The 16,721-nt window shown below is 35.6% G+C and overlaps 1 protein-coding gene across 1 annotated transcript in view; it reads left to right on the forward strand.

Moving 5' to 3' along the window:
- Nucleotides 1-14,120, forward strand: part of LOC125658285 (importin-5-like) — a 32,555-nt gene extending 18,435 nt beyond the window's left edge. The window contains exons 19-26 of the mRNA XM_048889499.2: nucleotides 732-843; nucleotides 2,016-2,071; nucleotides 5,319-5,441; nucleotides 5,584-5,658; nucleotides 6,484-6,628; nucleotides 9,003-9,231; nucleotides 9,838-9,979; nucleotides 12,198-14,120. Of these exons, the coding sequence (XP_048745456.2) occupies nucleotides 732-843; nucleotides 2,016-2,071; nucleotides 5,319-5,441; nucleotides 5,584-5,658; nucleotides 6,484-6,628; nucleotides 9,003-9,231; nucleotides 9,838-9,979; nucleotides 12,198-12,284 (969 nt within the window). The 3' untranslated portion in view covers nucleotides 12,285-14,120. The remainder of the gene's footprint in view (nucleotides 1-731; nucleotides 844-2,015; nucleotides 2,072-5,318; nucleotides 5,442-5,583; nucleotides 5,659-6,483; nucleotides 6,629-9,002; nucleotides 9,232-9,837; nucleotides 9,980-12,197) is intronic.
- The last annotated feature ends 2,601 nt before the right edge of the window (nucleotides 14,121-16,721 follow it).

The raw sequence follows: 16,721 nt of genomic DNA on the forward strand, positions 1-16,721 counted from the left end.
ACCTTCTTTCTGTTCATTGGTGATGTGATATCTACTGTTGAACTTCAGTATATCGGACACTTATTGGATATGCTGAAGTGATTTTGAACTCCCAACCACTAATTCTTCAAGTATTTTATCCTCGATATCTTGGAAATATTTTCTCGGTCCCATCAAGTTCGATATAACGAGGTTGGACTGTGTATGTAATGTTGATTTTGTGTTGTTTAGTGGTTGATTGCTGGCTCTGTAGTCTGTAATAGTTTAGTATTTACGATTGTGTATGTAATGTTGTTTTTGTGTTGTTTAGTGGTTGATTGCTGGCTCTGTAGTCTGTAATAGTTTAGTATTTACGATTGATCGAAGGATGCATCACTGGGTACCTACATGTAAGACCCTACATCACTGCCAAGTAGGGGGGGGAAAGATATATATATATATATACATACATGTATGTAGCAATAATGTGAATTTTGTTCGCCAAAGTTGCTCAAAACTTGTGTAAAGGAAACTGCTCTGAAAATGAAACTTGCATCAAAATTTCTTAAACCTGGCAAAAGTTAAAACATTTATGACATGAAATTATGAACAATTTACTTTATAAAAATAATTTTGCCTTTGAAAAATTGAAAGTCATTTTCGGGGACCAAATTAAGCCTGTGCCATATGTAATGTATTGTCTTGTAGACATACAATATCTGGTCGTACTTTTAAGAGATGTATGTTGATATATTATTATTTACTTTTTTCAGTGCATTGAAAAACTCGGTAGAGGTTGTTTATCAACAGAAAACCTGCAGCTTTTGATTCAGTTAGTGGAGAGACAGTTACAGGCACACTTTAAAAGACAGGAGGAACGACAGGGTTTGTATTGAAGTAAAAACGCATCAAGTCTAATCATGATATACAGATGCCTTTCAAAGGTTCGTTATTAATCCCCAAAATGTCATGATCACTTGGGTCATGCTCATGTTCCAGATTTTTTTTCCCCCATCACATCTACTACTGATTCTTTAAACGTCTTGAGTCCATCTTGAAAAGCTCTACATCATGTAAAGTGCATATGTAAATCTTTGATTTACTGTATGTTTTGACCTTTATCTCTCATTTTGCCATAAGCTTTGTGGACTAAATCCTCAACCAGTTATGCATTTATGAATCGGAGATGTGCTAATTAATTAATGTTGGTTTACACTAATAGGACGTCACACACATCGATACACACAAAGGTCACATGGCAAACTAAATCACAGCAGCGGATAGTAGTTTCATTTCTATGTTGTTTACATGTGGGCAATTCTACTGGACAATTTTGGACACAATTTTTAAATGAGTATAGTATATTTGGGCTATCATCACAATTACCTATACTTACATGTTATCGTGGCATGCTAACTTTAGATTCGTTACAATTCACTGGACTGAGCAATACATGTAAGTGGCATTTGAAAGTAGTTTCATTTCTCTATTGTTTACACATTGGCAATTCTACTGGGTGATTTCAAAGACAATTCCTGTACAATTATTTTCAAGCAATTATTGCGATTGCCTCTACGTTTACCTGTTTTCATGACGCGCGTTAAATGTAGATTGGTTATGATTCACCGGACAGACAGGTTATGTATAATTAGGGCTTCTAATCCCTGGTTCTTGGCATTTTCATCAAGGGATGTATAAAGGTAATTTGATCTTTTGTACCTGGAAGTGGATTACAATAGACAAGTTTGTTATATAAAGTTTTTAAGTGTGTATGGAATCCCGTTCTACACATTTTTGATGGTGGTATGCAAAGCTGGCAATATACCGAGGTGACACTATATATGTAAATCACAAAACAAATGGATGTTTAGATTTGGGAGTGGAGGTGTTTCGTAATGCGAATATAAACCCATCAATGAATATCAATTTCTGGTTCATGAACTCTTGAAATTTGAAGTGATCTCTAGGTCCCAAATGTGCCTGTATTTGGTTCTTACTGTAGTCACAAATGTGTTTACTTTGAATTCGTGTAATCTATGTCATTTTATTGATGATAGAAAAACGAAGAGATGAAGACTATGATGAAGATGTGGAGGATACACTATTGGATGAGGTATGTGTCGTTAAGAATGAATAATATACAATGTAGATCATCTACTTTAAACATTTTATCAAGTATAATTGTGATGTTCTAAATGCCTGAAGAATGATGCATACATTGCAAGCTTGAAGGCTTGTCTTCATGAAACTGCCCATTTGCTAGATAGTATCTGACTTCAGGCATTTAATACACAGTTAAGCAGTCATTCAATACACAGTTAAGCAGACATTCAATACACAGTTAAGCAGGCATTCAATACACAGTTAAGCAGACATTCATTACACAGTTAAGCAGGCATTCAAAGAATGAAGAGTTTTGCATGTGGGACACAAAGTGTAAAAGTGACCTGTATGTTTGAATGTCACTAAAGTCTGTTACTAGAGGTGTTGTGATGACAAGATCATATTGAAAATTGTCATTGATGCCCTATAGAACTCTTAAGATATCTTATGTATTTAGCTCACCTAAGCTGAAAGCTCAAGTGAGCTTCTGATCGCCTATTGTCTGTCGTCTGTCTGTAAACTTTTTACATTTTCGACTTCTTGTCCAGAACCACAGGGCTAATTTCAACCAAACTTGGCCAAAAGCATCCTTGGGTGAAGGGCTTTCAAGTTCGTTCCAATGAAGGGCCACATCCTTTTCAAAGGGGAGATAATCACAAAAATGCAAAAATAGGGTGGGGTCATTTAAAAATCTTCTTCTCAAGATCCACTGGGCCAGAAAAGCTGAAATTTACATGAAAGCTTCCTGACATTGTGCAGATTCAAGTTTGTTAAAATCATGGCCCCCGGGGGTAGGATGGGCCTTTTGTTTGTTTTTAAAAAAAAATTAAATTCAGAGGATCCTGAGGAAAGATTGATGCTTATTCAGTTGTGTATTGAACTATTTATTTGTGAAAAATGGTTGTGTATGTTTCTAACCTCGCATTCTTCACTTCATATGCATGTACAATGTCAGTCATCATGACTTCACTACTCAGCATCTTATTTAATGTTATCATCACCTAAACTAAAATTGACAATCATGATCGTACAGTTCAGCTTATAATGGGTACGATTGTTGATGTTCTAAATGTCTGAAGAATGATGCATACTTTGCAAGCTTGAAGGCTTGTCTTCATGAAACTGCCCATTTGCTAGATAGTATCTGACTTCAGGCATTTAATACACAGTGAAGAACAGACGCTCAATACACAGTTAAGCAGGCATTTAATACACGGTTAAGCAGGCATTCAATACATGGTTAAGCAGGCATTCAATACACAGTTAAGAAGCATCATACATGTACATGTATATTCATCCTATAAATTTATATACTTAAACTGATTATACACTGTACATATTGAATTGTTGCTTTGAAGAAAAATGAAACACGACAAATTTAAGTGGTGTCATGCCTGTAAGAATTTCAAACACGATCAGTTGCTACCTTTAGTATGGAGCATCATAATATGTCCAACATATGTCAGGTGCCCTAAAGAAATCACTCCATCTGTCCTAAAGCACCCTCAATGGCATGTGATAATGTCAGTTTCCTTGGGAAGATTTTCATAAATTTTAATACATAATAACTTGATTAGGCAGAGGAAGACTCCTTTGGATTTAAAATTTATCAGCTTTGTCTTTACAGAGTTACATGTATAGTACTTTAGCAGGTTTTAGTATTAATAAGATGATAGTACTTTCTATGGCATGCAATAACTTGAGATAAGTTGTCGTAAAGGATATTTTTATCGAATTTAAAGGCACTGCATGGATTTCTAGAGTAATCTCTCTGTATGTCACCAAAAGCTCTTAAACTAATGTAATTTTTGAATCACAAGAGGTGTTTGTTATAATGAGACATGATTTTATTTATACTAAAAATGGGAAGTTAATGCTATATCGAACACTTATCCAGAGGTCTATTTAAAAAAAAAACATGCATCCAAATTCGGAGGATCCTGAGGGATGATGCTTATTCAATTGCGCATTGAACTATTTACATGAAAAATGTACATGGTTTCTGACCTCGGGACCTAATCTATCTACAACATCAGGATTATAAATAGAACAGACATTCAGTACACAGTGAAGAACAGGCATTCTTATACACAGTTAGGAAGCATGATACATGTACATGTATATTCCATCCTATAAATTAAATACTTAAGACTGATAATTTTTATACACTGTGTGTGACTTTGAATTGTTATTTTGAAGAAGAAAAAATGAAATACAGCAAATGGCAGGTGCCCTGTAGTAATCACTTTGTCTCTCCTTAAGCACTCCCAATGGCATGTGATAACGTCAGTTTCCTTGGGAAGATTTTCATAAATTTTATACATAATACTTGGATTAGGCAGAGGAAGACTCCTTTTGATTTTGGTTTTATCAGCATTGTCTTTACAGAGTTATGGGACATAGAAGTTTTTAATATAGATAATATAATAGCACTTTCTATGGCATGCATTACCTTGAAATTACTTGTCGGAGTCCAGGAGAGGATTTTCATTGAATTTTAGGCACTGTATGGATTCCTATAGTAATCTCTGTATGTCACCAAAATCTCTTAAACTTTCGTACTTTTTCAATCCTTGGGGGTGTTTATTATAATGAGACATAATTTCGTACTTTTTTAATCACTGGAGGTGTTTATTGTAATGAGACATAATTTTGCTTATGCTAAACATAAGGGAAGTTAATGCTATATTGAACGCTTAAGATGTCTAATAAAGAAAATAATACATCCAAATTTGGAGGATCCTGAGGGATGATGCTTATTCAATTGCGCATTGAACTATTTACATGAAAAATGTACATGGTTTCTGACCTTGGGATTTAACTCTATCTACAATATCAGTATTATAAATTGAATTCTCAGTGACGCAACTTGGATTATCAGCATTGTACCTAAAATTATCGATATCATAAACTAGAACTGTCATGTATGATAGCTTAATTTGCCAATCACATGACTGTTATGCTTTGTGTGTCTGGCCTATTGATTTAGTTTGCATCACAAACGGCAACCAGAGACGTAGCTATGGAAAATAAAAAGAGAATTTAAAAAAAAAATCATTTTAATATAATGCACCACTCCACCAAATGAACAGGAGCTGGAGGGATGATGCTCATTCAATTGCGCATTGAAATGGTCAGTCGTGAAAAATGTATGCTTTCTGACCTCTGGCTCCTTCACCCATATATATATTGTCAGTACCATACGTTAACTGGTGTTTTGTATATCTGACCTGTTGAATTGATTATGCTTTATCTAGGACGATGAAGATGTGTACATTTTGAGTAAGATTTCTGACACCATCCACTCACTATTTGGAACGCACAAAGAAGAATTCCTGCCAATGTTTGAACAACTGCTTCATCATTTTGTCAAGTTACTGGTAAGTTGAACTTTAATTCACACATCATATTCCAGAAAATTGTTGAAAGTGCAGATTGCCAGGAGATAGTGATGTAAGGGTATACCAAACAGTAACAGTATTTTGTGATTTGTTGTTGATGTTAAACTTCCATTTTTCTCAGGCTGCAGATCGGCCGTGGTCTGACAAGCAGTGGGGCCTGTGTATTTGGGATGATGTGTTAGAACACACCGGACCTGTGAGTACACAATGAAATGAATTAATTCAAGTCACAAAAATTCTACTTTTTGTCCTTTCATTACAATGTTATGTTATAAAAAGATAATTTAAGGTAACTCCATACTCGCAGTTTTATCTGATACAAGTTTAAATTGTGTATTTATTTCCATTCATTAGAGGTAAAACTAACAAATTATCAAATAAAATACATAGGTCATCACACTTTTTAAGATGTGAGACATACATAATCAGAATCATATATCACCGTCAGAAAATTGCAATTTTCATTAAACAGCATTATCAAAATCTCATAAAAACTGGTTATGAGGATATAGTAGTATTCATAACAATTTCATGAAACTGTATCTTCACAAAAATATACAAAATGTATGTAAAAAATAAAGGAAATCATTGCATAATAGACTTGATAAAGAAATCAATAGAAACAGAGTTATTGCCCTTGGATTCAATATTTTGAAATGTATCATTGATTATTCATCTATAACTTAGACTTTTGAAATAATTTTTTTTTAACAAGATTTTTTACAATAACTATAGGAAAAGACTCCAACAAAATTTATGTTCCTATCATGCATAAATCTAAATACATCATTGATTTTGCAAAATCTGATGACATCACAGGAGGGTGGAATTACTTTAAGTCATTTGAACTGTTTATATACGAAGATTTGATTAACAGGATACTGAGAATCAATTAATACCTTAGACTTTATTAACAGGTAGTACTAAGAGAACTAGGGCATTTCTTGATATATTTTTATGCTTATTTCATGTTGAGAATCATCAGTTGCACTGTGATGATATTGGACTTTAAATGTTTCAGCACTCATGGAAATATCAGGAATACTTCTTAAAGAGCATGATGGAATTTGTTTATGACAAGCAGCCTGAGATTCGACAAGCAGCAGTGTATGGTGTTGGTGTTATGGCACAGTTTGGGACTGATGTGTATGCAGCAACATGTGCTGGTAAAGATTTACAGCTCTGTAATATTGAAGTTGAAATTGCCCGAGTTAAAGATAAAAGTGTGTCTTATCAAAGGTCCAGTCTTCACGAAAAACTTTGTGAAGCACAGGCCCTTCTAATCCGAGATCCCTCTGACTCTTAACCCCGCTTTTATTTTGTGACTTCTGCGGGGGAGAGTCAGAGCGGACTCCATATTGAAAAGTGGGAATTCAGCGACACCAGCTGGTGTTGCTGCTTTACCTACCTTTTACAACTTTATTTCGCGGACCCATCTTCCGAGACGTGAGGATTCAGTTATCGGAAGATTATTCTACAAATACACACGATGCTATCGCCGTTTAAACGATGGAATTTTGTGTTTACATGTGCTGACGTCATGCGCAAAGAAATCAAATGGCGAGGCAGCGACCTAATTCAAGTGATGCTCCATTTGTCGGTGTTAGGGCCGTTTAAACGGCGAGAGCATCGTATTAATCATGATCTATTTATAGATTTATCTTCCGTTAACTGAATTCTCACGTCTTGGAAGATAGATCCGCGAAATAAAGTTGTAAGAGGTAGGTAAAGCAGCGACACCAGCTGGTGTCGCTGAATTCCCACTTTTCAATATGGAGTCCGCTCTGACTCTCCCCTGCACATGTCAAATATAAAAGCGGGGGTAAGAGTCAGAGGAATCTCGGATTAAGGCCCTTCGGGCCTCCCAGTATAATAATTTTGCAAGCACGAACAATATTTTAATGGCCCAAAATATTTTATCTAATTTGACCACTTGTCATTTTCAAGGTGTTGCATGCTGATTCTACACTATAGATACATGTATGTTCTACTGTAGGAAAATATACAACTGACATTAAAAGGATTACATATCTTATTTTTCAAAATATTAATCTCGCAGATGACATCAGCAGCTCCTGTTCAGAATCTGCTTTGTTTTGTAATCACCACGTACAAAACATTATGTTTTCTCAAGAATTAAATCTTAGCAAAGGCCCACCCTTGGTCCAATGGGGCATGGATTTTCGTTCTCTTTTCTCCTTGGCTTGTGCGACCATTTTTCTTTATTTGGATCTGATTGGTTGTGATTGCTAAATACGCTTGTGAGGTTTTGAATTTCACGGACGACCCCCCTCCCTACATGGGCACTGGAAGTTAATGTAAGTATATAGTATGTACATGTATTTTTTATACATGCACATACTATATATTTACATTAACTTCCAGTGTCCGTGCCTCCCTATACTTCAGAAAAGGCAGCATGGTTGAAAAATGATCGATGCGAAAGTCTGAGTCAATCTCACACTTTATTTGTAATATATATAACACATACAATAAAACATTTACAGGCCCGCCGAACTCCTGGGTTAAATATTTTTAGAAGCCCGATCCCGATTTTACTGGCCTCGGGCATCGGGCCACCGGTTAACGTCGAAGACTGAAGGTTGTCTGTCATCTGTTTTCTGTCCATTTTTCACATTTTCAGTGTTTTCCGAATCTATGTACAGATTAGCACACAAAATTCTGGGATAAAGGGAACAAATGATTACACCTGCTTTACATTTGAGAAAATTGAGATAAAAATGAACATAGTGTAAAAAAAATTCGTAATAAAATCAGCTAGACCTGAACTACTGACTGCTTGTTTGTCAGTCCTTTCAAAATTTTGCAAATCTTGATATGGACCTCTTGAAAAATTATGCAGCCCTAAATGACTGGTCTGGCTTGGCAACCACAAACCACACTTATTGTATATTCTAAGTCATTGTAAGACTTGGAAAATTGCTGTGATAAATCACTTTGAAAACTTTCAATTAAGCGATAGAATGATTTCGAATTTTATTTCAGTGGAATCTCGGTCGCAATCAAAATTTAACTTGCTGAATATTTCAGCACATCTAACAGGGTGTCAAAAGTGCTCAACTGGAGTATACGTACAAAGTAGGCAGAAATGGAATTAATGAGCCGATCAATCTAAGTTGCATTGACATGTTGATAATGAAACATTGACAAATTAAATTGCCGGTGCATTGACACATGGACAAACAGAGTTGTCGATGCATTGACATGCTGAAACGCAAAGTGGATTATAAAACGTAACTTACCTAAACCAGGTTATACTGGTATAATATGCTTCAAAACTTCAAAATGAATTCATTCCGTAAGTTATTTAGAATTTCTCAGTCAGAAGGAGTTATGTAACATTAGGGGTTCTAAAAAAGGATTTGTATAAAAATCTATGTAGTCTCATAGAAGTGATATGTGGTTTTGTGGAAGTGATATGTAAAATTCTTATGTGAATTGGTCATTTGTGAAGGTGATATCACGTAGTCTGGAAAACACTGTTTTGATATTAGTCAATACTTTTATTTTGTTTAACAGAGGCATTGCCATTGCTGGTAAAGGTGATACAGGATCCTGAATCTCGAAGCGTGGAGAACATCAACCCAACTGAAAATGCCATATCAGCTGTAACAAAGATCTGTAAATACAACAGCAGTCAGATCAATTTGAATGAGGTCCTCCCTGTGTGGTTCAGCTGGCTGCCTGTGTGGGAAGATGAAGATGAGGCTGTTCATGTGTACAGCTATCTGTGTGATCTGATTGAGGCGTAAGTCTGTTCACATGTACAGTTAGATTGAGACGTAAATCTATTCACATGTAGAGTTCGATTGAGACGTAAATCTATTCACATGTATAGTTAGATCGAGGCTTAAGTCTGTTCACATGTACAGTTAGATTGAGATGTAAATCTATCCACATGTACAGTTAGATTGAGGCGTAAATCTGTTCACATGTACAGTTAGATGGAAACGTAAATCTGTTCATATGTACAGTTAGATTGAGACGTAAATCTATTCATATGTACAGTTAGATCAAGGCGCAAGTCTGTTCACATGTGCAGTTAGATCAAGGCTTGAGTCTGTTCACATGTGCGGTTATGTCTGATCTGATTGAGGCTTGTGGTTATCTTTATGATCTGGCAAAGTTCAAATATATGTTTTCACAGTAACGAAATTTATGTGTTTGTTTTTTATGTGCATAGTTTCTTAGTATATGGGAAGGAAACAGTGTCTAGAATTGTAGGAGCATCAGTTGGGAGGTTATGAAATGAAGTTGTTAACTTGTTATGTGTATTTAGTTGAATATGTTACTGAAGTTTATTACAGAATGTGTGCTTGTAATTTTGATTGTAAACATTTTTGTGATTTGATAGAAATCACCCTTTGATATTGGGAAGCAACACAGAGAATCTGCCTCGTGTCATCAGCATAATTGGGGAAGCCTTGAGCCGGGAATCTATTTCTTCTGAGGATGATTGCTACCCTCGAATGTTGAACATTGTGCGACAAGTTCAGGTAATGACTGTTTTAGTTTTCCAGCTGTAGAGGTTGTATGGGTACCCTTCATCTGTAAATTTACACTCTCAAACTTTATTAAACACTTGTTACTCCCAACTGCAAAACGATTATCCATGGCGTAATGTTGAAGTTACAGTGTGAAATTTTTTACTCTATGAATATTTGTCCACGATGAACAAAATTTATTCCACAGTATTAGACTATGAAGTAAACATGAAACTTGTATCAGTGACATTTAATTAAGTCCCGCCCCATTATTCTCGGTGGTGGTGTACCGAGAGTTGCCAGTTTAAGTAAACATGAAACTTGTATTTGACATTTTAAACGGTTAAATGATTTAACTATACATCACTGTTAGCTTTGAAATAATCTCAACCAAGCTTGGCAAAAAGCATCCTTGGGTAAAGGGCTTTCAAGTTTGTTCAAATGAAGGGCCATACCCCCTTCAGAGGGGAGGTAATCAAAAAAATGCAAAAATAGGGTGGGGTCATTTAAAAATCTTCTCAAGATTCATTGGGCCAGAAGAGCTGAAAGCTTCCTGACAATGCAGTTTCAATTTGGTAAAACCATGACCCCTGGAGGTAGGTTGGGGCCACAATAGGGGATCAAAGTTTTACATGCAAATAATATGTAGGGAAATTTTTGGTAAAAATCTTCTCATGTACCAATAGGCCAGGAAAGTACAAATTTACATAATAGCTTCCTGACATAGCGCAGATTCAAGTTTGTTAAAATCATTAACCCCCTGGTAGGATAGGGTCACAATAGGGGATAAAAGTTTTGCATACAAATATGTATTGGGGAAAATCTTCCCAAGAACCACTGGGCCAGAAAAGTTTACATTTACATGAAAGCCTTCTGACATAGTGCAGATTCAAGTTTCTTAAAATCATGGCCCCCGGGGGTTAAGGGTGGGTCCACAATAAAGGATCAGTTTTACATACAACTATATAGGGAAAATCTTTCAAAAGTCTTCTTCTCGAGAACCACTGGGCCAGAAAAGTTTACATTTACATGAAAGCTTCGTGTTATACCTGTTATAGTACAGACTCAAGTTTGTAAAAATCATATCTGCCTGGGTTAGGGTGGGGCCACAGTATGGGATCAAAGTTTTACATGTGAATATGTAGGTGAAAATCTTTAAATATGGGCCAAGGTGACGTGGGTGAGCAATGTGGCCCATGGGCCTTTTGTGAGTTTGCTTTGTATTTTACAAAAAACAAAGTTAATAAAGCAAATTCAGTAAATCACCAGAACTATTAACAATTTTCTACTGAAACGTGTTTCAGTTTCATTCATAATAAACAAATCATTAGTAGTTTTGTTTGTTAGTTAGTTGCAGATTTTGGTATAAGCAACCATATCAAGAACAAAGGATTCTTCATATTGGATCACCAAAGATATGTTTCATCATTTCTGTGTTTGTAGATGATTTATGATAAGTTTTGACGGAGTTTCGGGATGCGTATGTGGACTTTCTTTGACGCAGATTTTTCATTACAGAGGACTCTGCAACAGCTTTTCCAGTTCGCTATAATAATAATTATTTTGGTAAACTGAGCCCACTCCTTCGACATGGTACAGTTAAATAACGGCAAATATCGATCAGCATTTTTTGGCACTCTTAATAGTCTTGCAAAAAATGTTATTTTGATGACTTGTTCTTAAACCGAGCTGAACATGCATACTTGTAGATCATGCCGTATATATGTGTTTGTTAGTGTGTGTGTTGATAACTGAATCACGAAAAAATATACACCTATTTACTGGCTATGAGAACAATAGCAAATTTATTGTCCCCCAAGACAGCTACTGTTTCCCGTGCGCAGCCGATGGAAATAGTTGCTGTTGAGGAGGACAATAAACTTCCTATTGTCTGAATAGTCAGTAAATAGGTGTTATATTATACCAAAGTAGACTTTACTTGTGTCAGACATAACAAAGTGAAGTAAACTAATTAGAGTTATCAGACTTTGACATCACAGAAAGGAAAACGCGGGGAAAATTTAGCATCTGGTAAATAGTTTCGAGACTATTTTCCTAGGGCAGATAGTTCAGAAAATATTTAGCAGCTAGTGTTATCCAGAAGAATAGAAAATTTATTCACCTAACATTTATTTAGCAAAAACATTTGTAGGTATAATAACAATGCCTATTTATTATTGGTACATGTATATTGATCCAGTCTTGACAGTTATATGCGATTTTTCTTCAGGGAAACCAGGAGTTGTTCCAGGCCTGTATACAACAACTATCAGCTGAGCAGAAAGAGGCATTATCAAAAGCATTGTCCGAGGGCTGATAATGTACAAACTAGTCATCAAATTGGACATACTATCTTGGTGTGTGGCAAAATACATGTATAAGGAAAAATGGTGTGATCATAGCTTACAGAAATTGCTTAGCTTTTTACATTGCTGAAGACGAGGGCTTTCATACACTTTCAGGATTCAATCCTACAAAACAACTTCTGTGCAATTGTTATGAATGCTGTGCATGTGAGAGTGAGTCGGCCATTGAATGCATGACGTTTGACAAACCCAAATGATGTGCACACTTGCTTCCAGTTTAATACACAACCTAGAGAGTACTCGACAAACTTCATCAAAAGGAGAAAACGTGTGGAATTTTCTATCTTGTTGTTATGGAGTTAATTCACAACGTCTCGAATACTCGACACATCTCACCAAATGGAGAGGATATGTTGGAATTTTCCATCTTGTTGCTATGGAGATTAATACATAACCTTTCGAGTATCCGAAGAACTCCATCAAAAGGAAAGGATTTGTGGAATTTCTTCCTTGTTGCTATTGCTAGACATTTTTAAATAATTCAAAATTAGATTCAACTTGTCAAATATTATTTATTGATAGAAGTTTTAATCCATTAAGTTTGTTGCAGTTGGCAAATTCACTTGAGTTTGTTTCTCAGAAGATAGCTAAGATACAGGAGACTGGTTCATTGAGGAATGGAAAAGTTCTGTGCTGATCCAGTTCTTCAAAAACATAAAAGGGTTGTGATAATTTTGACGCAAGGTCTTTATTGGTTTTAACATGTTGATTGAGTCCATTACTTCTGGGGTAATTTTGACAATAGAAATTGCTATTTAGTGTACTTTTTTTATTAACAGAAGTCTTATTACTGTCAACTATTGGCACTAAGTAGAATAATTTTGTTTATATGGTATAAATGTCTGCTTTACTAAAAGATAAATTTACCTGGAGTGGTTATGCTCAACACAAATTGTTACCTTTTAGTAAAGCACGTCACTAAGTTTTGTTATCTTCATTTTCTTTCTTTCTGGTGTTACATGTACCTTTGATTTTCATATATGAATTCTCAATGTATTTATTATTACTGGTATGTTTAATAATATGCAGTTACAGAAATGCTCCTCGATTTAGCTATTGAATTAGTATGTGTTGCTACAGTGCTTTTATTTTTATTTGATGGACTTCTTAGAAATAAGCACGTGTTTACAGAAGTTTTACACATTGAAGTCAATTTGACAAGGGATTATTGAATCTTCAAAACATGGATGTAGCCATCATTTATTTTTCTCTCACTGAAATTTCTAACAGCATGCGAAACAGAAGATGTGAAGTAGTGCTCCGAAAGGAATGACTGGCCGAAGATTTAGAGATATTATATATGTTAAAAAAAATCCTTTTTTGTTGATTAATTTTCAAATTGAATTGTCACACTAAACAATTATCCAACTTTTACAAATAACCTATGCAGGAGAAAGTTGTAAAATGCAGGATTTATTTGGGTTGGTCGCAGAAATTTGTGTCTTAGAACATCACAGTTACTCCTATTTTTAACTTGGTAGTTAAAGACAAATTTGAAAACATGAATGTACTGTCAATCCACAAATTTATATGCTTAGAATCTGTTCAGCTGGAAAATTGACTACATGAAAATGGGTTATTTCACTATTAAATGTTTTTTTTTTAAAAAAGAATTATCATGAGGGCAGACTTGGTTTCCAGATTTTTTATTTTTAAATGCATATATATATTTCCATCCTTCGTTCCACTGGTTACAGTAAATACGTAAAAGATGGAAAAATGTCGAAGACAAATAGCTACTATTGTTTATAATGATATGCAACTAAATAAAAATTATACAAACCCCTTTTACAATGTTATGTACTTTTGAAAGGCTATTGGGATCTGCTACCATAATCACCCCATGAAAGAATTTTAGAAATTATGGGCAAGTATTGTATAATGTGTTGAAAAGAATAACCGAGAAACTTTTCATGTTGCATGGATTGTACGTGTCATCATACTCGAGAGTATGCAGATGAACACAGGAAGGACCAGTTTTCGCCTTGTAAGTGCAGATTTGTTGCCTTGACCCTGTTCATGTATCTGATACTTGCAGGAGAGGCCCACACCCATAGAATGATCTGTCCTGTTCATTTTCAGTCACTAGGAAGGAAATTGTGAAATTCATGTGCAAGAAGCATTCCTCATTTTTGGTTAGTTTTTTTCTTCTTTTTTTTTTGGAATAGTGCTTTACATGAGACATTGATCATTTGATTTTATCAAAGTTCTACTAGATACCTGTTGCAAAAGCTCAAACAAGAATTCTGGAATGTGATTGTGTGAAAGAAGAGTTGTATTTCCCATCTTGTATTTAATCATACTTTGGAGGATGGGTTCCCCTTGGTTTTCAAGGTCAATGTAAAATGTCATGGTCACTTGTGTATAAGATTTATGTAGCATTTCAGGAATGATACTGTTGCTTTACATAAATTTCCAAATTTTTTAATGGGGCTGAATGTACAAGGTCACTGAAACGAAATTTGTTGTGTACTAGTTCTAATCTGATCCAGATTGGTGGCTTGCATAAGCATTTGGCATCGTCGGAACCCCCAGGTTTTCTCTCCATTAAACTGCATGCTGTGTAACGGAGAGAAAACCCATGGGTTCCGATGATTAACCATTTGGGCCTATTTGTACTTGGATCCATTGCACAATTGAAGTACTGTCTTGCAAAAAGGACGCAACGCTTATGGAAATGTGGCTTTTTGCTAGGATACCTTACTTTGGTGAGCCCTTGTTACAAATAGAGATCAAATGCCCCACAAGTTCAAGCAATACACTATAGTGTATATTTTGAATAAGAGAGTATAGTCATTCAATAAGATGAGGTGCAAAAACATGGACTTTGTGTACTAGCCTACTGAATTTAACTTCAAAAGATACGTTATGGGATTTGGGGTGCAAGAATTTCAATTGAATTTGAAGAGGGCTTTATATAGGCAATGCCAGTTGTGTGTTCTACATAATAATATATTGTTTAAATTATAATTAAATTAAGAATTTGCACTAAATGTATTGGGTGTTGCATCATTCAGAATTGTAGATGATGAACTTAAAAATGCCAGAGGTGCCAAAATAACACAGTTGTACAGCATCTCGCTCTAGCCAGTTTGATTCTTACGGCAGTGGACGAGACTGAAAGGTGAAAGAAAGACTCGGATGAGACAATTTTAAGAGTGGACGCATCTGAATTTAACATATCTGCCTGTATAAATTTTTCACAAGAATCTCTGGACAATTCAACCAAACTTTCCACAAAATATCCCACGGGTAAAAGGGGGTTAGTTTTAAGTACAGCAGCATTTTACCTCCCATGGTGAAGTTTTCTAGACATCCAAGTTAAAAAAAAACAAGGAGTTATTCTCAGTCTTGACCCTTAAAGTTTAGTGTATAGGTCACAGGATTTTGACACAATCTGAACAAACTGGTATATATAGTTATACATACTGTAGAATCATTTAAATTCGTGGTGGTCAATTTTCGTAGATTGTTGATTTTTTACCGGTTCGTGGGGACGTAATTTCGTGGATTTATATATTTGTAAGACTCTTGTATAGTAGTTGTCTTCATTCGTTGAGGATGTAAATTCGTGGGTGAGGGGTACCCACGAATTCCACGAAAATTGAGCCACCATGAATTGTACCGATTCCACAGTACCAGCTTGCTCAGACTGTGTCAACACCCAGTGGCTTCAGTGGGTATTGATGTAGGAATAATGCTCTCATCTTTGTAACAGCAAAACAATTGGTTTGAAAAAGCACTAGGTCATACATGTAGTCATTGTGCCATAACAAGGTTTAGTGGTTGGGGTCAAGGTCGCCAGTTTTAACTTTTCATTATGTTGGAGCCAATTGTAATGGAGAAAAATTGTACCAGGGGCTCATATATTTGACAAATATAAGATTTATATCCTGAACATAATTGAAGGTCATTCGGATAAGCACAAGGTCACTACAAGAAAATATTCTTTGAAGTGGGACAAGCAGTGAACTCTTTAGGGGGGTGGGGCTCTCTCCAGGAAAACCGCTGGGATGGACTGATCTTTTTAGCCGAGTTGCGTAGCAAATCTCGGCTTTTAAATTGGCGAAGGGTGGGTGGGCGGCATCCACAACTAGCTTGTCTGGTTTCATACTTTTTGGTGCATCTTTGTGAGACTTGCATAACATGATCACACCCAAAAGACGAAGGTTCCTATTTATTTTGAGGTCACTGCCACTAAATGCCATAGATTTGAGCTTGTCCGGTCTCTAACAGTCATACTACTTGGTGTGTCTTTGTGCAGACTTGCATAATTTGATAACATCCAAAAGAGGAAGGTTCCTATTTATTTTGAGGTCAAAAGGTCCAAGTCTCTTTCACTATATAATGTAGATTTGAGCTTGCCTCCAACTTTCATACATGTACTT

This window comes from Ostrea edulis, chromosome 9, assembly GCF_947568905.1.
Source record: "Ostrea edulis chromosome 9, xbOstEdul1.1, whole genome shotgun sequence".
Taxonomy (NCBI): Eukaryota; Metazoa; Mollusca; class Bivalvia; order Ostreida; family Ostreidae; genus Ostrea; species Ostrea edulis.